Raw genomic sequence first — 26,953 nt, 5'->3', positions numbered from 1 at the left:
GTGTGACCTGTGTTTTCAAACCGAACATGTCAATTTGGAATGAAATATAGCCTACCCATTGAAGTAGCACAATTTATCAATTCCAATTGATATGATTTAAATAGGTGTGAGGGATATCGTCGCAAAACGGACATTTGCTTTTTGAAAAAACTACAGATCAAACTACCACAGTAGGCTGACGAGTGACGCGTATTTTCTTTAAGGTCGTCTGAAAACTCAACAAGTGCATTTCAGCTACTAACTGTCGAAGTCAGAAATAAAATTTACTTGCTTGGTCATGATAGGTCATCCCTTGCGAAACTGAATTTTCTGACTTGTGACATGCCAAGTTTCGGCTTGCTCAGTTCACTACTGCTGACTAGTAGCCTTTAAGAGACTCATCTAAAACTACTTAGCCTAAATGAATAATACACAAAAATATTGGAAACCCTCGTGCCACACTCGACGGCAGAGAGGTTGAAGTAGTTTTCTAAGCTCTTTTTTATAAAAACTTGTCCTCTAATGTGATGATGGCCTATTTATAAATCTTTTTTTAAATTTAGCTTCTCTTATTTTTGAACATTGATAGACAATGGATCACTACCCTCCAAAAATGAGCTTTTTGCATATTTTAGTTTTGCTTATAATTACAGACTTTCTTTGGTAGCCTAAGCCTAGCTTGTTTGGGTCAAAACGGACATCAATATCCTGCAACACAGCCTAAAATTGTAGCCTACCGTTAGAACGAAAATCGTTTTCTAACAGCTCAGCTGATCTGTTTTGGATACCTGTAAACAGCAAAGATGCATTTATCAAACGATTAGTGTGATTCTATTTGAAAAGTTAGCTCAGTGGTTAAGCTCCCGACTCAAGATTAAGCGGCGCTGGTTCGGCTCTTGGAGTGACCACCACCAGGAATAACCTATCAGAGGCTTTGTCAGTCCGAGGATAAAGATTCAAAAACCAAAAAGAAGCCACATTTACGGCAGTGAAAGCTGTATTCGTAATAAAATTACTGATTACCAAACGTGACTGTTCTTATTTCACAAAAATTACTTGATCTTGACAACTAATTAGCAAAATGAACTACGGTGCAAAGTGGTCACCCAGAATAAATTAATTTTCAATAAACAAAGAAAGATATCAGGTTTTATGCTGTGGAGTGTGGACAGTTCTTGAAACGTGACATGTCAATTTCAAAAACGCAATAGGTCCATAATTTGTTTTCTCAAATATAGCACTTTAAAGCTAGCATGTCCGCTTTTCTCTGGGTAGGCTATTACTTTTTATACAGTAGAACTCGGTTAATCCGGATTCGATTTGACTGGCGATTCCATCCGGATTAGGCGAAGATCCGGATTAACCGAGTTCTACTGTATTTGAAAGTTTAAGATTGGGAAAACTTTTATATGAAGACCGTGTGATGTCCAAGAATTCGGAAGTCACATGACTACTGCAAGGACACATGTTAGAAGCAAACTGCTTCACCAATAAGTTATTGTTAACTGATTCAATCTAAGAGTTGGCTATGTAACCGCTCTCGTCTCTGCTCTCAAGAAGTTTGCACCGTTCAACGGAATTAGTAGGCTATAGCTTTATGCAGTAGCCTAGCATACGCAGGGCCAGGGGGAGGGAGGTCATTGGGCCATCCCCCTGCTATTGTCGTTGTTTTTATTTCTGACCATCACAACGAACAACAATATAAGGTATGCTAAACATAGCAGAGGTTTAAAAAAAGGTAGAAGCGACTTCAAGTCACAGAAAAAATTTGTCACCTTTTTAGGGCAATTAACCAAGCTTAACGATATTAACTTTGGCCGATTTTATTTCATTCTCGAGATGAATACAATTTACGCACAACAGGGGAAGGTAATTTGATACACCCCCCCCCCCCCCTACAAAAATGTACAAAAAATATTAGTCAAAAATATTGTCATTAGATGGAAGATCTGTAAAAACAATGCCTTTAAAAATTGCACCATGCAGCTAACTCGTGCTTTTGTGGCATAAAATTGTAAAAGTGTGTTTATTGAGTATTTTCGTAAAATTTTTAAGTCATGATTAAGTTCGTCTGGAAAATTAAAGAAAAGTTCCTGAAAGTTGAAATCAAACTCATTTGACAGATCATTGATAAGGCTTCAAGGGCATGTCACGCTTTTTTTTTGAAATGTGCATCCAAGTATACAAAAATCAGAATTTTATAACTTTTTTTGAAAAAAGTAAATTGAAACACATGGAGAAGGTAAATTGATACAGTATATTAAACTCTTTTTTGTACTGTAATAAACGTTGTCATTGATGTAGTTGATTCAAATAAGTAATTATTCTTTATTAACTAGACCTGCTACTTTGGGAAACAACTGTTATATAGGCTTTCGTAGGCCTAAACGTTATCTGCTGTGAAAAAATGAGAACAGCGCAAAGCACCCCCCTTGAATAAGAACTCCAGCCAATTATCCTTCCCATGTCCATCCCGCTGCAGAAGCTTCGCCGCACACATAGGTCTCAACAGTCATCCTTGCATCCAAGCACGCCAACCACATATTAAATTTTCATTTATTGCTGTCAAAGGGGATTTATATGTTAATGTGACTGTATCAAATACATTTGAGTGACGTTTTTTAAATTTCAATTAAAAAAAAGTAACAAAAATAGAAAAGTGAAAATGTTTTTAAAAAGTGTGTAAGAGATCAGACTTTCATTTCAGCTTAAAATCAATAGTTTGTGTCACGTAATTTTCAGTCAACAGTCAAATATGTTAAAAGTGTATCAAATTACCTTCCTTTCCCCTAAGTGTCGCCCGCAGTAACGTCCTATATTGCTAAGCTCTTCTTTGCCACTTTTATTGCAACGTCAAACAGAAGATTTAATAGGCCTATCGATGCTTGCGTTAGTCCATTTCTTGCCTATCCTTCATATGCCAACGTTCGCAACACCTTCTGAATTCGCAGTTGCAGGAAGTTATGCTGTTGTTGATTATATATTTTACAAATATTACATTCAATCACCTTATAGAGCAATTCGTTAATTCTCAAGTTATAAAATTTGTCAATTAGAAGCTCCACTCTTCCAGCATGAACAGTTAAACAACTTGCAGATTTATCAGAAATCCTCTGCCTTGAACAGCCTCGTCGGTTTGTAAGACAATGACGAAAGAGGATTGAGCAACTACGCTGGTGGTGTTGCCCTGGTAGTCGCAGAAGAGCAACGGATTGTTGTAAGAGTCTTCGCTATTTTCGAAATCCGGATAGACTAAAACTCGGTCGTGATAACAAGCGTTTCCTTCCACGTCCAAGCTATGACACATAAAAGTTAATCAAAACACAACTGAAGTAGCGGAGTCAAAGACGAAGTCAATTTCATCAAATCACATCCACAATTTTCATTGAACACTCAATGCTTTTGTTTGTAACAACAGATGCCGGTTTGCAAGAATAACAAGCGATTTCCAGTGTTGTACGTTGACGCTGATGCTAGCGCCGTCAATTTATTTTTCAGTTGACGGAAGTGATAGCGCCGTCAACTATTTTGAGGCTTTTAAGCGTCAAGCGCTAAGCGTCATTTTTTGTTTTCATGGAAAATCTCGTTTCACAATAAGAGTTTCATGTATTCAATGTAGGCCTATTCTGGCCAGCGCGACTCATCCGAATCACCGGCTTTTGCGTTGGTTGGAATGGCTCCCTGGAATACATGCGGAAGAAGTTCGCCAAATGGTGATCACCCATGTATTGAGAACGAGGGATCAGAGACAGAAAGCGAAAAATCCATGAATGGCATCGCGGACGTTGAATATACTTTATTTTAAGAGCTCTATACCCCCAAAAAGAGCGATGTAAGTGCAGTGGACCTCGTTAAAAAATTTATACATGCTAAACTATCACAGCACGCTTGAAACAGTGATACCTTTCCGACTAAACGTTTCCAACTTGTTTTTGAAATACAACACACGTGACCAATACCAACCAGCGCTGCTGTGGAACGCATGTTTTCACTTGGAAAGGACAATATGCGCAGGGGCGCCGGAAGCGGGGGGGAGCGGATATGCCCCCCTGCCCTCAAATTTCTGTGGATGGGGAGGGAAGAGATGGCAATGGTGCCCTTTTAAGGTCATGTAAGCTACTGCACACTTTGCAATATCATAATTTATGCTATTCGCTTTTAGCCTAATTATAATGTTCTATTTTTGCCTCAAAATAATATTCACGACACAAAATTCTCCATCACAGTAAGTTATATTACATCATTATAAAATAGCATGATGCCCTTCCGTGCCAATGTTTTTTGTATAGCGGACACTTGTATCATTCGTCGATAATGAGCTGATAGATGAGCATTATCGCTATATCTTATCTTAAAACTTAAAAAAAAAAATTGGCCTTTCAGCAACAAAAGTGCCTTTTTTTCATACTCCTGCCCATCCAGTCAAAAATCGCTCCGGCGCCCCTGAATATGCGTCCCAAACGCAGCAGATTGTCAGACAAACGTTTTGAAATGCTTGTTTTTCTGCAAGGAAATAACTAATAGGCTGAGCAGCTAATTACAATACAGTCTCAAAACATAATACCTGCTCTTTATTTATAGCTATTGTTAGCCTGAACTTGGTTGAAATATTTCCGTTTTATGAGACCCTGGCAAAAAATAGCGCTAGAAATTAGCGCTGACGCTGACGCCGTCAATTTTTTTAAGAGCTTACGCAGTCCTTTACGCCGTAAATTTTTTAGGCAATTCGCGCTGACGCTGACGCTGCCAAATTGTTTCAATGACGCGTACAACACTGGCGATTTCATTGGTTTGGCTTTTAATTATTCCCATTAGGTAGCTATTCGTACAATTTTGATTTTAGGCCTATCGGATTTTTAAGCATCTAGGCCTAACATAGGAAAAATTAAAAACGTTTTTTTCTTTTTTTTTAATTTTAACATGATTGTAAAAAAATAAGCCCTTATTCGGAATCAGAGCCCCTGATTTAATAAAGTGCAACCTCACTAGTTTTTCAAAGCTGAAAGTTTGTTACGTAGGCTAGTGTTTGACTATATAAAGAGGTCTAGCAATTTGCTGAATTCTTCATTATCAAAGTTAATTTAAAAATATAATTCTATAAGCATCAGTAGGCGCTTGGCACTTTTTCATCAGTTTGAAATGACGCTAGGATGATATTGGTTAAATAATAAACTGTATGTCTACTTTCAAGATGTTCGAATTTGTAGGTTAGGCCTATAATGAAAATAAAAAGTTTGAAGTTTAGTTTTGAAGAATCGCTTACCTTAAAAATTGCAACTTCGCCTCATTACTGTTTTCTCTTGGAGAGTTTATATTCACTTCCCACACACATTGTGTGTTAGCAGGATACAATCCTAATTAATGAACAGTTAGTCAATCACTATATAGTCTTGATACCACAACAAATGAATTTAAATAAATGTTTTGTTTTGAATAGTCAGAAATTTGGCACAAAGTGTTCTTTTGCAACTTCCGAACAACACATCTCCTGCGTGATGTTAATTCACCACGTATAATACCCTAACTCGTAGGCTAATTTCTGAAAACGTTCAACTTTATAAAAAGAAATATTTCGGTGTCTAAACAACGAGTAGGCTAAACATGTGTAAGAGTTGTCATCGTAGATCCGCCGTCAATGTCTGAAACCGGGCTGGAGGCTTCCAACTTTACCAAGCCTGCCCCCTTTACCCGTGATATCATCGCCATTGGGCTCTGTTTGGTCTAGGTCTAAATTGAGTCAGAGGCCTTTTGCTTGTATGGTTGTTGGTGGTCGTGACTACGCGAGGGCTACGCACACACTCTTGGCCAGCTCCATGTCCACTGGGGTCCAATTATATTGAAACGTGCAGCTTTAGGGGAACTGGTTGCAACGGGCTGCCTGTGCTATGCAGTTGGGGACTTTTACGTGTGTCTATTAGCCCCGGGAGTCTAGGAGTGAGCCTAGTTTTAAGCCTTGGTTCACCCCTAGGTTACACCGCGTTGAGGCATCTCCATAGAGATGGAAGCTGAACAAAGTCAGCTCCTTTGACACTCCGATTTCGTAGAGGCACAAAGAGTAGGGTAGGCTAGATCTAATGTAGGTACGCTATTTTAAGGCTATGGTCTTTTGCACTCTCTCATTGGATGCACACAGTTTACTTTTTTTTCGTTTTATGTATACATTGTGTTTCGCATCCAAACAAAAATAAATGACTATCCTTATGTATCATTTAAGAAAAAAATAGGTAGAATACCTTAATATATTAACGTCCACTTTGTAGAGTACAAGTCAATTCAAAGAGAAACAAGAATTTATTTCTTAAATAAATTCTTGTTTAAAAATAAATTTTTAAAATGTTTAAAAATAAATTCTTGTTTCTCTTTGAATTGACTTGTAGGCCTACTCTACAAACTGGACGTTAATATATTAAGGTAGCCTATTCTACCTATTTTTTTCTTAAATTTTCGACGCATAAGTATCTGCTTTACGTGGATCCCTTACAAACTTTACGTTTATTTAAGGTTAAATGTGTCAAACCCCTTTTTAATTACTTATGTATCATACCTGGATATCCAGGAGATGTAATGTTGATCGAAGATGTTAAAACCAAACTTTGGCCGCATGAACTTTCCAGCGACAGGGGATCATGAGGAAGGACCATTGGAGGAAGCATACCTAATTCTAAGGAATTTTTATCACTGCACATTTTCTTAAAAAACGGTTACATAATGCCATATTGCAACTATGAAATTGCAAACTTAAGTAAAAGCGGCTTTTCAAGTTATCTCGCTCTTGGTTTTGCTTGCGATGCATCACAGTTTCATTTAAGCTACCGTGCAGAATCCAAATTTATGTGGAATTGAGGAGAAGCGATAACTAATCAAGTTGTATTTTGATAAGCAGAAGCAAAACAGATAAAAAATATTTAAAAAATAGGCCTAAACTTTTTTAAAGCCTGTCTAAGTGCTTCATTGTTAAAAATGTCTTGCAAGAAATGACGGACCTCTGGAGGGTAACCCCCAGACGGGGACAACATCTCGGGTGAGTTCACCCCGGAAGAATTTTCCGCCGCCCTCCAGCACATAAAGCCAGGTAAAGTCCCGGACCCTGACCACCTATGCCCGGAGTTGATACTCCATGCTTCTGCCTCCTTAAAGTCCTGGTTAAAAGACTTCCTTTCCTGCTGTTTGCGCCACCTGAAAATTCCCAGAATCTGGAGAAGAGCCCTTGTGGTTGCAGTTCCTAAGCCGAAGAAGCCCCCAGGGGACCCGAAGAGTTACCGTCCAATCTCACTGCTCTGCATCCCCTTCAAGATCCTCGAGAGACTCATCTACGCCCGTGTCGAACCAATAATAGATCCGCAGCTCCCCGTGAACAAGCTGGTTTCCGACACGGACGATCAACCGGAGATCAGGTCACACTTATGACCCAAGACATTGAGGACAGCTTCTCGGCTAAGAAGAAGGCTGGCGCCGTGTTTGTTGATCTCACGGCTGCCTATGATACCATATGGCATAGCGGCCTTACCTGCAAGTTACTCCGTCTGCTCCCTGACAGACACATGGTCCATATGATGATGGAACTTGTGCAAAACCGCAGTTTTACCCTCACAACCGGTAGCGGTCGTCGAAGCAGACTACGCCGACTTAAAAACGGCGTCCCACAGGGCTCAGTCTTGGCTCCTCTCCTGTTCAATATATACACCTACGACTTGCCCCCCCCCCCCATCCCCAGGAAATATGCATACGCAGACGACCTGGCACTCCTGCACTCAGCAGGAAACTGGCAGTCAGTGGAGAGGAACCTCAGCCAAGACATGCAAACACTATCAGCATACCTCCAGAAATGGAAGCTACAGCTCAGCAAGTCAAAGACAGTGTCGCCGGCCTTCCGCCTTAACAACCGGGAGACACAGCGTGAGATAAACATCAACATTGATGGGGAACGCCTGCCCTACTGTGCCGAACCTACATACTTCGGCATAACCCTGGACAGGTCACTCACGTACCACCGGCACTTGAAGTCACTGCGCAAAAAACTATCTACACCCGTCGCACTTTTGAGGCGATTGGCGGGTTCCGGCTGGGGAGCTGGTGCTAAAAATCTTCGTTGAGCTACCCTAGCCCTTGTTCATTCCACCGCTGAGTACTGCGCGCCGGTCTGGTGTCGTAGTTCTCACACCCACCAGATTGATACCGCCATCAACGACGCACTGCGTACTGTGACTGGATGCCTGCGTCCCACTCCAACGGACTGCCTACCCATCCTAGCAGGCATCCAAGCCGCTGAGCTACGCTGTAAAGGAGCCACGATTTCTCTCGCTCGCCGCGCTTTGGACCACGACCATCTCCTCCATGCAACATTCAAGAAACCACCACCTATAAAGCAGCGGCTGAAATCAAGACGCCCCTTTGTGCCTGCCGCACAACAACTCCTTAAGAACGCAGAAGAACTTGGTTTAAGTGCGGCACACTGGACGAACCACATGTGGAACACGGAGTGGCAAAATCACACCTCCACGCTCCGTGACTTCATACCCGACGCCGATCCCCGTCCACCAGGGATGTCCCTCGCAAGGCTTGCATGGGTCAGGCTAAACCGCCTGCGAACTGGCGTCGGCCGCTTTCGTTCGGACATGCACAAGTGGGGCCTGGCTCCTTCATCAGAATGCGAGTGTGGTGCCACGGAACAGACCGCAGACCATGTCATCCACCACTGCCTAACCCACCGGCCTCCTTACGGTGCGCACGGTCTGAAGGTCCTGGACGACGAGACTGCTGAGTGACTGACGATTTCCTGCCCTCCAATCTAGCCTGGAAAGATCGCTCATACGCCATCATCATTATTGTTCTAATTAAAATTGCTTTTGATGTGATGTCACATCAAGATCAACTTTGAAAATCATAAAGGAGGTTTACAGCAGGAGAACTACAGGTTAGTTATCAAGAAACTGGTGCCACTTCAGTGTACATTGTATATTATCTTATGTAGGAAAGAGCCAATTAACTTTCTTAAAACTTGAGTTGAATTGTTTTTGTTTCCTCTGAAATTGCACTTTTGTAATTATTATAATAATAATAATTGCCAAAAATTTTGATCAAGGAAAATAAATTGGTAAAACTTTTTGGATATCTGCGGTGGATTTCATGCTACGGTATCTTAATCCGATCCATTCAATTTGTAGCTTTCATCTCGTTGTATGGGGTTGGCTCAAGTTCATATTCGAAGTTTTTCTTTTTAGTCACATTCTGGAATCAACAGGAAATGACTTTTTTTCCAGTTGAATATAAGATTCAAAGAGGTTGGAATTTCAATGGAAGTACTTGCTCGAGCATCAACTGTATAGTGACTACTCATCGTCATTTACCGTCTCATCTTCTAAGAACATCAAATCTTCCTTATTAACAAGGTTATCTCCGGATGAATTAAAGTCAAATGCAGCCAATAGGCTGTATGCCTAGCCTATCGGTAGACTATAGCACACCTTTTCAGATAAACACAACATGCTATTGCTTAGATTACCTGATCTGACAGGTGGGTTTGTGTCAAATAAAGAATCTGCTGTTGTTGTAGTCGCTGTTGTTGTTGTTGTTGTTGTTGTTGTTGTTGTTGTTGTTGTTGGCGCTATATAACGTCGTCGACGGCGTCTGCTTGACCACCCAAACCTTCTGGTGGAACTTGGTGTAGTTGGAGCTTTAGGGACTAATAAATCAACAAACTGTTACTGAGGGGAAAGTTGACAGAAAAAAATCAAGAATTTTGTTGGCAGTGCTAAGTTAACAAACAAGAAAAACTTTTATATAAATTTACATAACAACTTCTTTCAGTTAGCCTAAGTAGCATATAAAGGCTATCTAGTTCATCCACTTGCCCTGATAAGCGACTTTAAGCCTTTAAAAAAGTTTGGTCACAATGCATTTTATTGTTTCAAGAACAACAGCACTGTTAGTCTATTAATTCAAATATATGCCACGAAACTTCAATACTTATTATTTAAAATGGTAACAATGGTGTTTTAGATCAACACAATTTCTGAAAACCTGTTACTGGAGGTGGTAAACGATCTTGGGGGACGCTACCAGGTGGAAGAGGAGCAAGTGTTTCTCCGTTGTTGGGTTTTGTTACCACCATTGATGTTAGAGGAGTGACGAAATTGTATTTCAAAGATAAGCGAAGAACTTTTGCATCTATTGCTTGTAGTGCATCCTGTATTGATTAGTAATTTTACATGCCGATTAGTATTTGCAGTTGTAGAAAAAGTAGACGACCATAGAAACTTATATAGGCCTACTTTTAGGCGCAGTTTGTTGTTGGTTTGTTGTAAAATGCTAATGTTTTGCAAGACGGGTGAACTCTAAATTAAAAACCACATTGCATAACACAATTTTTGCTGTAGGTTTATTCGCCAAACTGTTTTAATTTAACTTGGGTATTTAATGATTTTTCGAAACTTGCAGCGAATTTTTCATGAAAAAAAGAAGTAATAGTTGAAATAAAGTTTCACAGGTCTCAAAATCAGAAACCATAAATCAAGCTGCTGCTGATCTCTAAAATGTCACACAACTCTTGAGATTTTTAATTAGCCTACGCCTTTTACGTAGCCTATAGTATATTTATTTATATTTGCATTTTTTACCTGATTTCCAGTGTAAGTCTTATTTTTAAGAAGATCTTTGATTGTTAAATAAGCCCAGAGCTTCTCCATGTCAAACGATCCTTGTATAAAGGACTTCTCAATGGGTTTTCCATTTGTCATCAATTGGATGGGGCCATCTGCAGCTCTTCCTTCAAGTATTCCTTGAAGATCTGCGCGAATAATTGCAGTATCAACAAAGTGTTTTTGACAAAGCTTTTATTTGCAAAAATAAACTTTTTCTATCAACATTTTAAAGTTGACTTAACACTTGAGAAGCTTTCCTAAACTTTAAGTTTTGCTATAGTGGGTTCTCTGCTAATGTTAACCTACAAAAATTCACCAAAGGTTACCTGGATTCCAGTTAATGAAATTGCTGGAACCTGTTTTATCTCCAGAGATGTCTATCTTGCCAGCAACCAAGATTTCTGTTCCACCAAAGTAGTTGTCAAAGCTGCGGAAAAATGTTTGCATCTCCGACTAATGTAGTAAATCCGTAACTCACTCGATTGTTTAAAGTCGGTCGATTCTTCAAGCTCAAGTTGTTTACAATATTTTGTTCTGTTCTCTGAAGATGCAAGCACATGCAGTTTTTTGCGTGAGTCAGATGTAGGCAGTGGTGTAAGCAAGATTTTCTAAAGGGGGGAAGCCATTCGAATATTTTTTCGAATTGAAACGAAAACGAACACAACCATTTGCCAATAATAACCAGCAAGTCATATTGTGTAAGACTCAGCTTGCACTGACGATAATTTTTTAGTGTGCAGCAACTAATTTACTCAATAGCAACTAGATTTTGTATTGAAAACAAAAAATGTGATATTACGCTCTCGACGTCGCATAATAATGTTTTCCGTAGGCGACGTAGTTAGCTTACTCAACCTAATGAACCATGCGTATTGAGGGTAGGCTAGATTAAGGGGTTACTGGAGTAAAGCGTTCGATAGGCTATAACTTGACATTTTTATCCAAGAGTAGCCTAATGCCATACTTTATAGTCTGACCAAGGTTTAAGGTAGCCGAGGCTATTTGTTGGTAAAATATAAACTCTCACAGTCTTTGCTCATGTCACAGTACTTTTGGATTGACTCATTAGATATGTGAATATGAAAAGCACGATAGAAGACCTAAACAGATAGGCCTAAGTCAAACTGCAATAGTTCGATTAACAGGCAATGTCCTAAGATTGAAGTATAAATCGAACCTCCTTGTGAAAGTAAAAATATCGAATGCAATTCATCACGGTACTTTAAACAAAAACTGTCGCACTCTGAATAGAAAAACAAAAAAGAAGGCCTACCCTACAGGAGTGGATCTCTAATTTTTACTAAAAGTGCCTAAAATGTTTTTCTAATCATAGATTGTGAATTCAGATAAAAAAAAATTAGACCGACACCACAATTTGTAAGGGACTCCATCTTTGATTACATAACAATGCAAAGAGCTATGAAGTTTAACAAAAACAACTGAAAAATTTACAGGCTATTTTCATAAGTTAATTTGGAAGTAAAAAGGGTGTCTCTAAAACTAATAATTGTAACACTCTTGCATTACAATAACTAAAATCTAGAGAAAAAACTGATGCAGTGTTTGTCTTAAAAATAAAACTTTGAGTTTCCTTCCGTATGCAAGTGCCCCTCCTAAAATGCTTTTTGAATTAAAAAAAACATCTCGAATACTCAAGTATTTGCTATACATAATCCCTGTCAAGGCTTCTGGATGGTATTATTGATCATCTTTGTCGTTTCATGTGCATTTAACTTTGGACAAGTCTTATGCTATCAACCGTTGAAACACACTTTCCAAGAAAGCGAGAGCGTAGTAATATTTCTTTTGTAAATTCAGCAAAATAACATAGATTTATTGGTTTGGCTGATTTGAAATAGTCATTTGAAATAGTCATTTCAAATCAGCGTGGTCCAACTTCTTTTCATCGCAGGCCAAAACTTTTCTTTTTTTTATCTTGCTGGCCAATGTTTTTAATAGCGATGCATAGGCTTATTGCTGGCAAATTATACATAGCCTATGGCATATACTTACTAGTTACTACTCTCTAAAACCTCTATAGCTTGTTTCACCCGAAAAGGGGGATCATCTTTACCTTTATCAACTTTAGATTTTAATTTTCGACAAAAGCGTTGGTATCCACGAGAATCGTAGTTGTGACCATGCGAACGAAAGCGTAAAGAACCTCGTTTCCAAGTTGATTTCGATTTTTGGTTTTAATATTGTTTATTGCCGAAAACGTACATTCGCAAATGTAATTTTACTTCCAAACCTCGAATGGCCTACAGGTTCTGAACAGCATTTTTTAAAAGGGGAACTTCTCCTTTGACACTAATTTCCAAAAGCTTACAGGGTTTTCCATTTTCTTTGGCAGCAAAAACGGATCATTCTGAAGTTCACATAATTAGAGTTGAAGCTCTGGGGGCTGTGTAATAACTCTCACGCCTACTGTATGAGAAAATTTTTTGAACAAAGTGGTATTGTTATGTATCACCAAGGATCATTCACAAAGTTTTTTTGTCAATTAAAATAACAAAGAAACAAAAATTGAAGTGATATTGCTAGATTAAAGTAAAGCTGACTATCAGTTTGCGGGCCAAGTTTGGCCCGCGGGCCTGCAGTTGAACCACGCTGTTCCAAATGATGATCAACAACACAAAACCGATGGATGCAACCATGGCCACCTTGAGATGCGGCCTGATTTGTCACATTTTGTAGATTTTGATTACAGCTACTGCTAGTGCTTGACGGACATTTTTTGAGATGTTTTTACTTTTTGCGGTTTCCTAATGACAAAAAACTTTTTTGTTGCCTTGGGGAAGCAGTAGCAAATGAGAAAAAGTAAGTTGAAAAACGCAAAATCAGACTGTTATTGAAAATTTACAGTCTGACTAAAATCTACAAAATCAAAATTTCTTTGTTTTTTAACATGTGAGGATGTTAAAAGTTAAAACCTATTGTGTCATCTGGGGAAAAGAATAAAGAAAGCGTAAAAATCTAATTTTTAGAAAAATTCATTTAAACGTTCGCCCAAAATTAGAAAAACCTGAAAATTTCTGTAAAATGTGACAAATCAGGCCGTCTTTAGGTGGCCATGATGCAACCTAAGCTATAAAATATCGAGTTTTATAAATGTATAATGTACACTGTACAGCATATAGTGACAGTGTTTATATTGAAATGCGAGAGGCTGGGGTTTGGAAGATGTGAGAGGCGGTTAATAGTAATACAACCTGATACCCAAAACCACTCTTGAACAGTGACTTGTTTGCACTATACAATCACATCAACGCTAAAGAAAATCAACATTTTTTGGCCTAATGCCACCCCTCTGCGTACGTCACTGGATGTAGGCCTAGGCTATAGATTGCATTAGCATGATAGATCCATGTCATCTAAATATTTATTGACCTGCTAAAAAGAAACTGAAAACGTTTTCAAAAGCAATAGCAGTATTGTCTCACATGTAGGCTATGTGCGACTGTGCGTGTCAAAAAGACATTTCGATAAATTAAATTAAAATTCTGTCCAGATGCAAGTTTACGTTTTCAAACAAAATCCTGGCAACTTATTTTAAAACTGATAAACACTGCTAGCCTTCCTTTCAAATGTTTATCGGATTTGCAGTTAACTGTATAGGTTAGCCTACAATTTGAATGCTATTATTAAATCAATTTGTGAACAAGAAGGCAACAATAAAATAGAGAATCAGCGTAAAAAAAACAAAAAAAATTAGAAATCGTTGAACTTTGTGTTTGCTTTGGGTTCTGGTCTATTGTAGTTCCTGAAAAGTTTCTAGCGTAGGCTAATTTTTTTCTAAGGAAATAAACTCGAAAATACTGCCTTACTTATTCCATAATAACAAAATAATTTTTTGTTGTTTTTTAACGAAGATAAATAACTGCTAAACTTCGTTGCTATAAAAAAAAAATTGAAATTGCTTTCAAGTCATCACTAGCCTACCTCACTCTTGTCACATCCACGGTTATGGCTCCAGAGTATCGGATGATAACATGAGCAAGCAATGGAGTGGCAACTTCATCATAAAATCCTTTCAGTTGCAAAGAAGCATCGGAAGATATGTACACTTGTCTAGAAGGTTGAATACGTTACTTTGGTATAAGATATATAGCTCAGTTAGTTATCAAGTGTCTGACTTTACAAACAAAGAAAATGCAAGATCAATCGTCATCGGTTCGACTCTCCTAGTGTGTGCTTAAACAATTCATTTCAAGGACAGCTCTTCATTCAGCGGCACCAAATGAATGAAATAATTCGCCGACAACAACATTTCGTCAATCGGAAACTTCCTGCTGTCAAACTCGGTGACGTCAGTTGTTCAAAGTTTCTTCAACTAGGCCTATGCGAAATTGCCAGGATCAATCTCTCAAAGAAGCTTTGTCAGTCAGAGGATAAGGTTCCCACAATTAATCAATCGAATTGTAAAAGGAACCGTTTCAAAATTGCAGTTAAACCAAAGTTGGTCATGCTAAACTTAAAGCGAGTGATCAAAAAACAAACGATGAAAAATGTAACCTACTAAATATTAGACTTGGTGTCAATGAATAACAGACCAGTAATTAAAATGGGTTGTTTGCCTGAGTCGATAGTAACCCAAGTTTGCTTTAAACAGTCTAACTACGCATATAAACAACAAAAGCATAGCTTAAACCTTTGATAAAACCAAAGTACAAACAACAAACAAACAACGGATTTTGGTATTTCCCTCTTCAATTGTTTAAACCTAAAATAAATCCTTTTTCTATTGGCCAAGCAACATTTTAGTAACCCACATTCATACAAAATAAATATTAAATCTATTCAGTTGTTTAGATTATTTTTTTCAATGATAAAAATTGTATCTTCATTACCTTGACAGGCCTCGGTTCTCCACTGAAAGCTTTTGCAAAAATGAGTAATCTAAATTTTCCCCAAATCCAAGCGAGAATAAGGAATATCTTCCATTTATTCTTGCCTTTACCTCATCTTGGATTTGCTGTTTATTTGTGATTCCTGCACAGCGTGTTCAAAAGCTTATTTGGTGTTGATCAATTTTTGCTGATAGCCTACTGCATATGTTTTAGCGCAGGCTTACACCCAAGGTATGAATGTGCTTTGTAGTGACGTATCCAGAGGAGTTTGTGAAATACAAAGCCTCCCTTTGAGACTTCTCTGACGTCATCATAATAGAATTACTACTAAAATATTATTGTTATTTGATTCATTTTTTGTGATGTCACACACGTGTTAAAGGTCAATACATGTCGATTCAAAAAAAAAACATGAGATGTTGTGGTTCACAATGCACCATCCGCCACATTACTTCATTGTTATATTATGTATAAAAGAAAACGAACAAAGTTCAAATGTTTTTAATAAAAACTGTAGTTTTTTACAAACTATTACTACAAATGTCCAAATGTTGATTTGATGCACAATGAATGTGTTGGTTGAGCATTGACAAAACATTTTAAAAATAACTTTCTTCAAAAAGCTCTTTTAAACGATATATTTCTACCAGCAAGCACAAGGTCTCATTTCATTGTGCTCAAGCCTTACCTACTGTAGGGTCTCCATCGGAAAGCATGATAATCATCGAAGCCTCTTCTAAGCTGTTTGCGGCGTTGCGAGTGACGCTTTCTAAAAGAGATATTCCTTCCAAAGTTGCAGAAAAAAAATTCGTACCTTCAAAATAAAAAATATCAATCATCCGAAAGATTTTTCATTTGTGAATGACTAAGAAATTTAATAATTAAATTTGAAAGCACTAACGTTGTTTCAACTGCACCTTTTTGATGCTCATAGTACAATCTTTTTGTCAACAAAACCTGCCGTTTTATAAGGCAATTTTTCCATACGCTTAACAGTACGGTAGTGTTTACGTATTCTCACAAACTACTGACTTGAAACGAAAAAGACAGACAGGATAAAATGATATTCAAACAAAATTGATTGCTTTGGAAACAAGAGAACCAGGGGCGTAGCAACCACCCTCCAAACCCTCCGATCGGAGGGGGCCCCGCAAGGAATGAGGGCCCCTCCGCCGAAGTTTTTGGAAGACTATCGAAATACAGGACACTAACCACGTGGTCACAAATGAACGCGAAATAGCAGAGCTTATTGGTATTGAGCAGGTGTTTTTAAAAAACACGGTGCAACGTAGGAAAAGAATGTTTGGTTACGAATGTGCTAATGATTCGAGTCGTCTTTTTGCTGAAGAAAAATTCAAATCGCAATTTTTTCTTGTTCTCACTGATCAGGCCATGTCTTCTGTTTCTTCGTGCTTTGACCAACTCGTGAAGTGGTATAAGTTGTTTGAATTTCTGTACAACGCTAGCAGCCTGAAGAAATGTCTCAGAGAAAATGGTTGGGTTGGTTGGTTTTGAATCTTTATCCTCGGACTGACAAAGCCTTGATTGGTTATTCCTGGTAGCTTCGCATACTTGTAGACTAGAGGCTCTTGATGCAGGGCCGGTTACCGAGATTGGCAGCGTGATGTTTTCCAATTATTGAAGTGTTGTTGCCAGGATATTATTACATTCACTAGGTGCCGCTGAATGGAAAGCAGTCCTGAAATGCGTTGCTCAAGCGCACACCCCGAGAGTCGAACTTGCGCCGCGTGGTTTTGAGTGGGCGCATAACCACTGAGCTAATGGGGCGGACAATGGAACTGGACAATCACTGCAAAAATTTAAAAAGAAAAATGGGAGACATTGATGCCAACAAACTAATAACGGAATTGAATCGTTTTATTTATGTCATCGAGAAAGAGAGAGGACTTGTCACGGCAAGCATTTTTTAACGTACAAGAACAGCCTTCAGGAGATATATCCGAATCTTTGCATTTGCATCAGAATTCTTCTGATCGACCACACCAGTTACTGTCGCCAGTGTTAAAAGGACCTTCAGCAGAATGAAACTGATCAAGAATATCCTGCGCTGAACCATGACAGATGACAGGCTTTCTGCTCTTGCAATTACAATCGAAAACAAGATTGCCAGATCCCTGGACTTAGTGGACTATGACCCATTGAATTTGCGCAGAACAAGGCTCGAAAGAAGCGCTTTGCGTAATTATGGAATATATATCCACATTGTCACTGTAGACCTTTGTACACACAGTGGTGGGCGCAGCTATTGTAAAAGTTAGCTTTCGACAAAGAAATCAGCGGATTTCCAATAAATTTACTTTAACGAGTACGCTAAAATTTCTAAATATTAGCGAAAATGCTAATCCGCTAACCAAAGCGTTAGCTTCGCTAACTAGCGGAATTGTGCCCTCTACTGTGTATACATAATATGAACCCTGCATGTTGTGTAAAATAAATACAGTACCACATTCCAGTTTCTGCGTTGGAAGGGGCCCCGGACTTATGTTCGGAGAGGGCCACATTCTTTGTTGCTACGGCCCTGCAGAGAACAGAAGGATTTTGCCCTGTACCAATCTTATATCAATGTTAAATGATTGTATCAATTTATTTAATCATCACATATTGATAAAACAATAAAATCAATAATTTTGCCAAGGACGTAGGCTATAAATAGAAAAAAAACAGTTTGTCCGTTAATCCCTGCATTCAACTTAATTGAGCAAATCGTTATTTTCAAGCAGGCTATACACTGTATAGTGTATATACAGCCCTACACCAGCCTATACTTCATAATCCTATTGAAGTAAAAAGACTTTGGCAGTTATTGTTGCTTTTGCAGAATGCTGAATTTAAAAGACAGCTTTCACTATGTTTTAAAAGTGAAATAATATAGGCTACTGCAGACGAATGTACATCTATAACTACCGAAAATCATATGATGTAAAGTAACATTCAATTAGTCGGTTTACAACAAACCTAGTTTATTCCACGTTATCAATCCTACTGTTTGCCGATAGATTATATTGATATAGGCTATGGGGATGCGATTTTGATGCCCCTACCGTATTTAATAGCTTACATGTTATCATTTAGTTTCACGCTATATTTCCGAACAACAAAACGAAAAAGTTGAGTTTTGCATGGGCGGGTATCACTTGGTATGACTATTTCAAATTGAAAAAATCAGCAAATCTATGTTAGCCCATTGCGTTGAAGTTTGCAGCAACAAAAAATATTATGTTGCTCTCGCTTTCTTGAAAAATTTCTTTTTATAGTGGGCAGAATGGATAGGCGCTTTGTGGGCTCGTGGAATGATAAGAAAGTTGGATAGCGACATCCAATAGTGCTGACCAGAAGTGGGATTATATTGTGGGAAGTAGCGCACTATCTTTATAGTAAATCACGGAAGCGGTGCTTCATTTTTATTTAAGTAACGGCTGCAGTAACAACGCTACTTTTCCCAATGTAGTGTAATGGATAAGCGCTACATTTGCTTCAGTCGTAGTTCGGCTATTCGCAACTTTCCAATTTAAAGTTGAAAAAAATGAGTCGATTTTGAATATTTTTTATGGAAAGACTGAAGTATAAGAATAAATTATATCGAGAACTTATTTTCCATGACGTCGTTGAAATGGTAGTGTAAACAAATATGGCACGAAAAGGTGATATCATTGTTTTCGAAGTCATTTCGACTTCTCAGTGCACTTGAATAGAGCTTTCCAGTGTCAGCTCAAGACAAAAGTAGCGCGTATAAGTAGGCTACCAGTAATGCACGTTACTTTGGATTAGAGTAGCGGAAACGGTAGCGCGATACTTTTCATTGACTGGCAGCGAGTAACGGGAGCGCTGCTTCTTTAGCATATTGTCGCATATGTATGAATTACGTTTAAAGTAGCGAATGCCCACCTCTCGTGTTGATATTCAGTGGTCCAGGGTATACTTTTGGAAGCGGGATGATTTTAGGGCCGAAAAATCACTTTAGAGAACTTGTAAACAGAAAAAAAACTCCACTACGCTGCAGTTTTAGAGCTAACTTGATATTTTAAAGTAGTGTTTTTGCAGTTCTCCCAGCGTAGCCTATTGTTTAAACCCGATTGACACCACAGGCTATTATTAGTACGTTAGTTAACCACCTTAGGTTAGCCTAGACAATGTAGACATGCTTAAAATTCAAAAATTTTCACATTTTTTTAGCTTCACGCATTCTTTCCTATGATTTTTAATATGCGAAATCTGAAAATGATAATCATTTTGCTCCCAGACGATGGGATACCTTGCCTCCAAAGGCCTAAACATTACTATTTTTGACAAATTCACCCACTTTTGAGCTGAAGCCATAATACTGACGGTGGAATTATATATTTCAACTAAAAACACTTTCATCCAATGTCGTACTGATAGTTCACAAGGGAAAATCAACTTTTGGAAATTTGGCATTTTTTTGAAAAGTCTGGGGGAATAAGCATATTAAAATGTAGCACTTAGCGCCACTAGTATTGAAAATGCATTTTGTTTATTTCAGGTAACCTATCCACATCTTTTGAAATTTCTCAATGGGTCTAGTCTGACAGAAAGAAACCTCAGATTTATTTTTGACTAAGATGATTTTATACGTAATGGTGATGTCATAAAATTTATGATGACATCACCTCAATTTTTTAATATGCTATAACGATCTATTAAAGGGCAAGAGATTTGCTCATTACTCTGTAAGACAAGACAGAAAAATTAGCAGGCTACATTGCGTTATTGCTACTTCCTATCCCTGGTACTCTTTTGTAGCGCCAAAGTTGAAAAGCATTAATTTTTTGTGAACTTCTTTAGTGTAATTCCAACTTTCAATTCCATAATATGACAAACTTGGTTTGATGTAACATGATAATAATCTCAGTTTCAATGTCATACCTATAGCCTATCACTTTTTAAAACTACCTTACATTTTCAAAATGACTCCTTTTCTTGACCGATTTTCTTTTTATATAATTGGTGCATCTCTAAGTCTTGTCTTTGTTTTCTTCTAATTTAGTTTCATTTCGTACTTTTTTCTCACAACAAAAAACTCTCAATTTCAGTCTCAAAAACAGTTTCTAAACTTAAAAAAGCAAGAGTTGCAAAAACAAACAACCCCAAAAACAAGCAACAGATAAATCTAAAAAATACCCAAAATCACAAAGCAATACCAAATAACTAAGAAAACCATAAGTTTGGCCGAACTGCATCGTACTTCACACCTGTCATTCATCGTGAAGTTACATTTTCTTTCGTGTGTGCTCTGATCTTTCAGTGCACTAAGTGTGTAAATTTATTGGAGGCCGTTGATGCCTTATGGTTCAGGCATAGCAATTGAAGAAGAAGTGTGTAAATGATTGACCTATGATTGACCAAAGTGGCCATTTTGGTGGAGTTAAATTGCAGTTTTAGACCAACCATTTAGTGGTTGTGGTCTGGAAGCTGAAGCGCTCACGTTATTGAAACAGAATTCAAGGTGCTGCCATAGTAAAATCTTTGGAACCGCGCTAAAATGGCTGTGAAAACGGGTGGTCTCGTTGTCAGGGTGATCGCCAACCGGAGTTTTATCGTAGCCTACTTGATATATTATATAACTTCATAAACTGTTTCACACTACTTTAATATTTAAAAAAGCCTTTTTGGTAGTTTTGCTACCATAAGCTATTTCATGTCTCACCACCGCCTGCATAGATTCCCTGCACAAAAGTCTTAGCTTGATTGACAGTGGTGCTGGTAACTTCTACCATTTGATTAGGGCGCCACACACTGGCAGAAGAAGCAAAGGTGATTATATTGAATCTGAAAAAAACATTTTTAGAGTATATTTGAAATGATACCATTTTAGCTATAAAGAAAAATGACCAACAAAAGTACTTTTCAAAATATTTTATATTATTCTTGAGATTCGAAGTAACTTATTATAAAATTGGATTCATTTAACTGCTTTTGAAAATGGGAAATAATAGCCCACTGCCTAGGCGCAGGTTTCGGCAACATGCGGCCCTTTAGTTTCTTGGAAGCGGTTGAGCCTAGATTTAACTAAACTTGGAAATTAAATTAGCATTTGATTATTATTATAATGAATGAAATAGAAAGGTATCTGCATTGTGTATTATATGTGCAAGATGGTTCAGCAATGAGCCCTCACTGAGTGATACTCCGTCAGAAAATAATATAATTTTGCCATTCATGTTTTGACTTTATCAGGTCAATTTACTCCTTTTAGCACTAACAGCACACCTTTTCTATCAGTAGCCATATAGCCATGCACAAGTTGAAGCAGAGTAAGGTTTTAGACGAGATTGGCCTGAATAGCATTTCACAGACGGAGACTATCGATACATAAAAGAACCGTTCCAAGTTACAGAAATAGACAGAAATACCACGACATACGAAGGTTATATTACGTTTTGTGGCTCTTTGCTTGTCATATCTGTTAAAAGATATAACAAAACGGCTCTTTTGTTAAAAAGATTGACCACTCCTGATATAGGGCTTAGCTTTTCGTCGACTGTTGCAAAAGGGAATGATCAATAAAATGACCATGTGTTTCTGGTGAACTTTAGAAAACGTATCCAAAACATATTTGCAAAGCAAATAACCCAAATTTACCTCAGAATATTTATTATTAAATTTCAGTTGCAATGGCACAACTGAATAGGCAACTGAATATCTACAGAGGTGGGCAGTAGTGCGCTACTTTTATAGCGTAAGTTATTGCAATAAATTTCACCTAGAACAGGGGTTCTTAACCGGGGGTAAATTTACCCCCTGGGGGTAAATTTCACCTTCCGAGGGGGTAAATTTACTGAATCATAAATTAAAGCAAACTTCGTTTTTTCAGTTATTAAAAAACTGGGAGTGTTGCACTCGATTTTCATTCAAATTTATGCTTAATGTAAATTTCTGTCATTTTCGAGGAATTCTTGATGTTCGAAAGTTGAGAGACGACTACCAAAGCGGTTAATGTTCTGGAAAAAATGGATAATTTCTTTCAACAAAATAATATATCCTGGAATCATGTGGGTTCACTTTGGTGCTAAGTCTGGCTTTACAACTCTGGTGAAAAAACAAAACACTCACCGAACATCATTTCTCCTCACTGTGCCCTTCATCGACATGCACTGGCAAGTAAAACCCTTCCAGAATATTTGAAAGCAGTATTGAAGCATGTGGTTGAATGTGCGAATTATATCAGGGCACGTGCTCTTAATCATCGTCTTTTCAAAGTGGTTTGTGATCACATGGAATCAAAACACTCTGTTCTCCTTTATCACACCGACGTTCGGTTGCTCTCTAGGGGTCTTGTTTTGTCTCGAGTTTTCAAACTACATGGTGAAATCGAGATTTTTCTTCGAGAACGCAAATCCCCGTTGAGTAAGCACTTTGGCGACAACAAATTTATTGGTGCATTGGCTTACTTGACAGACATTTTTTCAAGTTTTAACCAGCTCAATATGCAAATGCAAGGAAAAAGTGTTACCATTATAGATGTATATGATAAAATTCAGGGCTTTCAGGCAAAATTAGATCTGTGGAGTAGAAAAGTTCAAAAAGGAATTTACCCAAATTTTCCAACATTTGATGATTGGAATATCAGAAGTCGCAACGAGATTTCTGACCTCAAAGTCGAAATATGCCAGCACCTTGCCGCCTTTAACAAGAACTTTGACGATTATTTCGAAGGTGAAAGTTTTAACAGTAGGCTACTGCTCTTTGGATAACTCATCCCTTCGAAGCCAAGCTAGAAAGTATTGCTGACGATGATCTTTGCAAAGATGAATTGATCTTCAATGTTCAACAACGCTTTGTTCCAAATTCTTATCGTGCAATGGTGACTTCTCCAAGTTTTGGTGTGGATTAGTCGAAGAGTTTCCTACGCTGACTTAGCGTGCATGTAAAGTTATTATACTTTTTCCAACTACATATCTGTGTGAACCAGGGTTCTCTTCATTGTTGACTATTAAATCAAAACATCGATCTCGCTTAGTTCCCAAATACGACATACGAGTAGCTCTTTCAACGACTGTTCCTAGAATCTCCAAAATTGTTCATGGAAAGCAAGCACAAAAGTCTCACTGATTGACTGTTCGTGTTGAAATTGCGTGTCAGTAATTAATAAAAGAAAAAAACTTAAACATTCTTGTGTGCTTTTATCATAGTTATTTGTGACATTTGAGTAGACATTATTTTTCACAGGACCCCATCAAGAACAATCGTGTCTTCGGCAAATAAACAGCTTGTTTCAGATATTTGCCAAGGTAAATCCAGACAAAAAGGATGTTTTGCATTTCTTCGCATGGTTGACTGGACACGATGACATCACAAGGGGCCACCAAAACGGTGGGGGTAAATTTTACTTTTTTCATTCAGCAAGGGGTAAACGAGACAAAAAAGGTTAAGAACCCCTGACCTAGAACGTGTTTTCTATAATGACTTTGAAATGACAGTGCAAACGAATGATTTCATTCGTTTTCAAGATCTTTTTGACGTCACCAACTGCTTACTGTGTCAGTTTACGTTAAAACAAAAGTAACGGGAGAAGTAGCGGTATAACCCGCGCTACTTTAGTTCGCGTAGCGGTAGTGGGTAGCGCGATACTTTTAAAGTAGCGGATGCCCACCTCTGAATGTCTATGTGTAATATTATGTTTAGGTTAACTATCAAAACATTGCATAATATTTGCTGTGCGCTACCTGTCAATTTCTTTCAAGTCATCAAGAATAGTGATGAAAGCTTCTTTGGTTTGTTGAATCTTGGTTCCTGTCATTGATCCACTTCGATCAATTATGAAGACAAGGTTCTTTGGTATGATTGGAAATGTTGTAGCCGGAGCAAAGAAGTGAACAAAGTAGCCATTTTTAACCAAGATTTCACCACCTAATTCCACCCTTGTGACGTCGTATGTGACCGTGAATGTACGATCATTATCTTGAAGAAATGCCCTTTGTTGTTGCACGGATGGTCTGTATCTGCAAAGGTTGTCAGTTGTTGTTTTTGGGTTACCATCGATTACTCTGAGCCAAGCATTCTGTGTAGACATGCAAGCTATAATCATGGATTTCTTGAAATCTTGAGCTAATTGGCCTATAGTCTATCTTCAAATGTAAGGTAATACTGACGAGGCCAGCCTACGTAATGAATGAAGTAGGCTACATGTAGCCTACCATGTCTATTGCTATTTTGGGGTGTACTCTCAACTCGATTACCAAACGCATTGTCAAATTTTGTTAAAGCAATTCAATCATTAATAAGAAAACTTACACAATCAATCCCTGTGTTTTTGTTCGGCGTATTGAAACACTTTCTGCGTAATAGGCGTCAAAATAGTTTCGTCTTGCGCCACCATGCGGAAGCCTTGCCTCTAAGGTTTGAAGCCCGCTCGGTTCACTGATAGAAACTTCCACTTTGAGTCCTTCAACAACCTGTGAATAAATGAATTTATAAACTACAGGGTAAAACATATAGCGCTCACACAAGATAAAAGAAAGTAAATGTTTTTAATTCTACTAAACTAAACAACTAAGATTAGAAAGCTTGTTCAAGTAGGTTTGATATTTTAGTGTTACCACAGAGGTTAGCCAGTCTAGAGTGGTTTACTAACTGTTTGTACAAAATAACAAAGCACAATACTAATCAATTCATCAACAGTTTTCACCAACAGAGTTCTTCTTTCGTCTTTAAAATTGAATTGTAGCCTATATTGCAGAATTAACAAGCTGACTCATGTTATAACATCACAAACCAACCCTAGAATGATTTACCTGGCCTGGATTAACGTATAGAACTTGGTTGTAAAATCCCAGTCTTCTGATGAGGAGCTCTTGATAGCTCAATTTAAATTCCACCGCCTTTCCAGCGGCAACGTTGACCGATACGTCAAATGTTTGAATGTCTCGTGACGTTGCAGCTACCAAACCGGCACTTTGGCCCTTTAAAAAGACAGATTCGATTGTGACTTAGCAGGAAGTATTGTCATTTGTATTTTGCCAACTGAGCAGTTTTTAAAGGAAGTCCAAACGTTTTCATAAATGCTTTGAGTGTGCCAACGGCTTGTTTAGGGCCTATAGAGAGTTGGATACTCTAACTTAATCATGGGCAAAGCGCAGCCTCGAAGAAAAAAAATATCTTCCGCCCCCGTTTGTACTCTAGAATATCCACTCTTAAGGCTGAGGTCAATTTTCAAGAAAAAATGAGTAAAAATTGTAATGTACCCGCTAAGACTAGCGAAAAGCGAATTACGATAAAGTCTTACTGATGTCCAAAGTAATAACGGCGTTTTCCCTTTACAAAAGATGTTGCAACTCCTCTCCAGCATCAAGGGTAAATGTGGTAAATTGAATATAGCCTAACAGCTAGTCTAAGGATAAATAGGTTAAGTACACTAGTCCAATAGCCGACTGGTGACAAAAATACAAAAATTTGAAAGCAAGATAGCTATAAAACTAGTATACAACAAATACTGGTCATTTAACATTCGAACGGCTTTTCTTGAAGATGCACTTGAAAAGTGACTTTGTTGTCTTTCAATTTAGTTTAGCGTACCTATCGAATACTTTATCGTTTATTTTACCGCGCATAGTTTCACTCATTGGATTTTGATAAATTTTAGGTATTTTGTTTTTGTTGTGATAACTACTTATTTTTGAAGTTTTAGGGTTGTAACCAACGGAAGTTACGTCATGTTCCCTTTGTGGAACATTGGCAGCTTCCCGTGCAAGATTTTTAACTTTTTTCTCTAGTGACTTAGAACTACGTCTGTCTGGTAGGAGTTACAAATTGGTGGAAAAACATTTGTGTAGGCTTATTTGAGATTACACATAGACGAGTGTGATAATCTTTTAAACAAGTTTTGCTACGCTTCCCATAGAGAAGAACGTTGCACTTTTTGCATATACTTCACGTATTTTTTCTACACCTGCTGCACCTACGTTATTGGGTTCACGTTGCTAGCCCAAGGAAGTAGTGTAGAGTAGGCCTTAAAAGCCTATATCTTGTGGTAGTTTAGAAGAAACACTACTTGCTGTTGCACGGTGTTTTCGAAAGTTCAGTAAACACTGATCATTGGTTATCTTCTAAAATCAAGATGCGTTGTTTTCCGCTGTTCAAACTTGTAGAGATCCTCCATGCATTTTGCGGATTTCCGCTACAGTTGCTATACTCGCAGGGCCGTTGAGAGAAATGAGCAACTTGGGCCCACTACTAGTGAGATCGTGAGTCTCCAATACAAGACACTTATAAAAAAAAAACGCACTATATCCAAAGAATATGAGGTGGTTTTTTCAAACACCTTGGCCACTTTGAAAGGTTTCGAAACTTTTTTCACCATGTAAAGTACTCGCATTCACATTTTCAGCTTTGTCTTAACTTTGCTGTTAACTTTGTTGTCCTAACCTAGCTTTGTCCTTAACTTTTTTTTTTAACATTGCACAAAATGAATTACAATATCTACACTAAAATTTAAAAATATTTAAG

The 26,953-nt window shown here is 38.0% G+C and overlaps 1 protein-coding gene across 2 annotated transcripts in view; it reads right to left on the bottom strand.

Annotated features, from left to right (window-relative positions):
* Nucleotides 1-1,874: 1,874 nt before the first annotated feature.
* LOC145774298 (inter alpha-trypsin inhibitor, heavy chain 4-like) overlaps nucleotides 1,875-26,953 on the bottom strand; it is a 28,216-nt gene continuing 3,137 nt past the window's right edge. Inside the window, exons 4-17 of one of the 2 annotated variants that reach the window (XM_082585499.1) lie at nucleotides 25,243-25,410; nucleotides 24,743-24,903; nucleotides 24,175-24,450; nucleotides 21,156-21,277; nucleotides 16,158-16,283; nucleotides 15,470-15,611; nucleotides 14,562-14,690; nucleotides 10,946-11,046; nucleotides 10,596-10,765; nucleotides 10,000-10,165; nucleotides 9,482-9,661; nucleotides 6,524-6,640; nucleotides 5,243-5,333; nucleotides 1,875-3,275 (exon numbers count right to left, since the gene is read on the bottom strand). In XM_082585499.1, the coding sequence (XP_082441625.1) occupies nucleotides 3,062-3,275; nucleotides 5,243-5,333; nucleotides 6,524-6,640; nucleotides 9,482-9,661; nucleotides 10,000-10,165; nucleotides 10,596-10,765; nucleotides 10,946-11,046; nucleotides 14,562-14,690; nucleotides 15,470-15,611; nucleotides 16,158-16,283; nucleotides 21,156-21,277; nucleotides 24,175-24,450; nucleotides 24,743-24,903; nucleotides 25,243-25,410 (2,163 nt within the window). In that variant the 3' untranslated portion in view covers nucleotides 1,875-3,061. The remainder of the gene's footprint in view (nucleotides 3,276-5,242; nucleotides 5,334-6,523; nucleotides 6,641-9,481; nucleotides 9,662-9,999; nucleotides 10,166-10,595; nucleotides 10,766-10,945; nucleotides 11,047-14,561; nucleotides 14,691-15,469; nucleotides 15,612-16,157; nucleotides 16,284-21,155; nucleotides 21,278-24,174; nucleotides 24,451-24,742; nucleotides 24,904-25,242; nucleotides 25,411-26,953) is intronic. The other variant, XM_082585500.1, reaches the window with a different exon arrangement.

The sequence above is a fragment of the Aplidium turbinatum genome, chromosome 7 (assembly GCF_918807975.1).
Source record: "Aplidium turbinatum chromosome 7, kaAplTurb1.1, whole genome shotgun sequence".
In the NCBI taxonomy this organism is placed as follows: Eukaryota; Metazoa; Chordata; class Ascidiacea; order Aplousobranchia; family Polyclinidae; genus Aplidium; species Aplidium turbinatum.
Note: the sequence above shows the minus strand (reverse complement) of the source record. Positions and strands in the feature narration are given on the sequence as shown.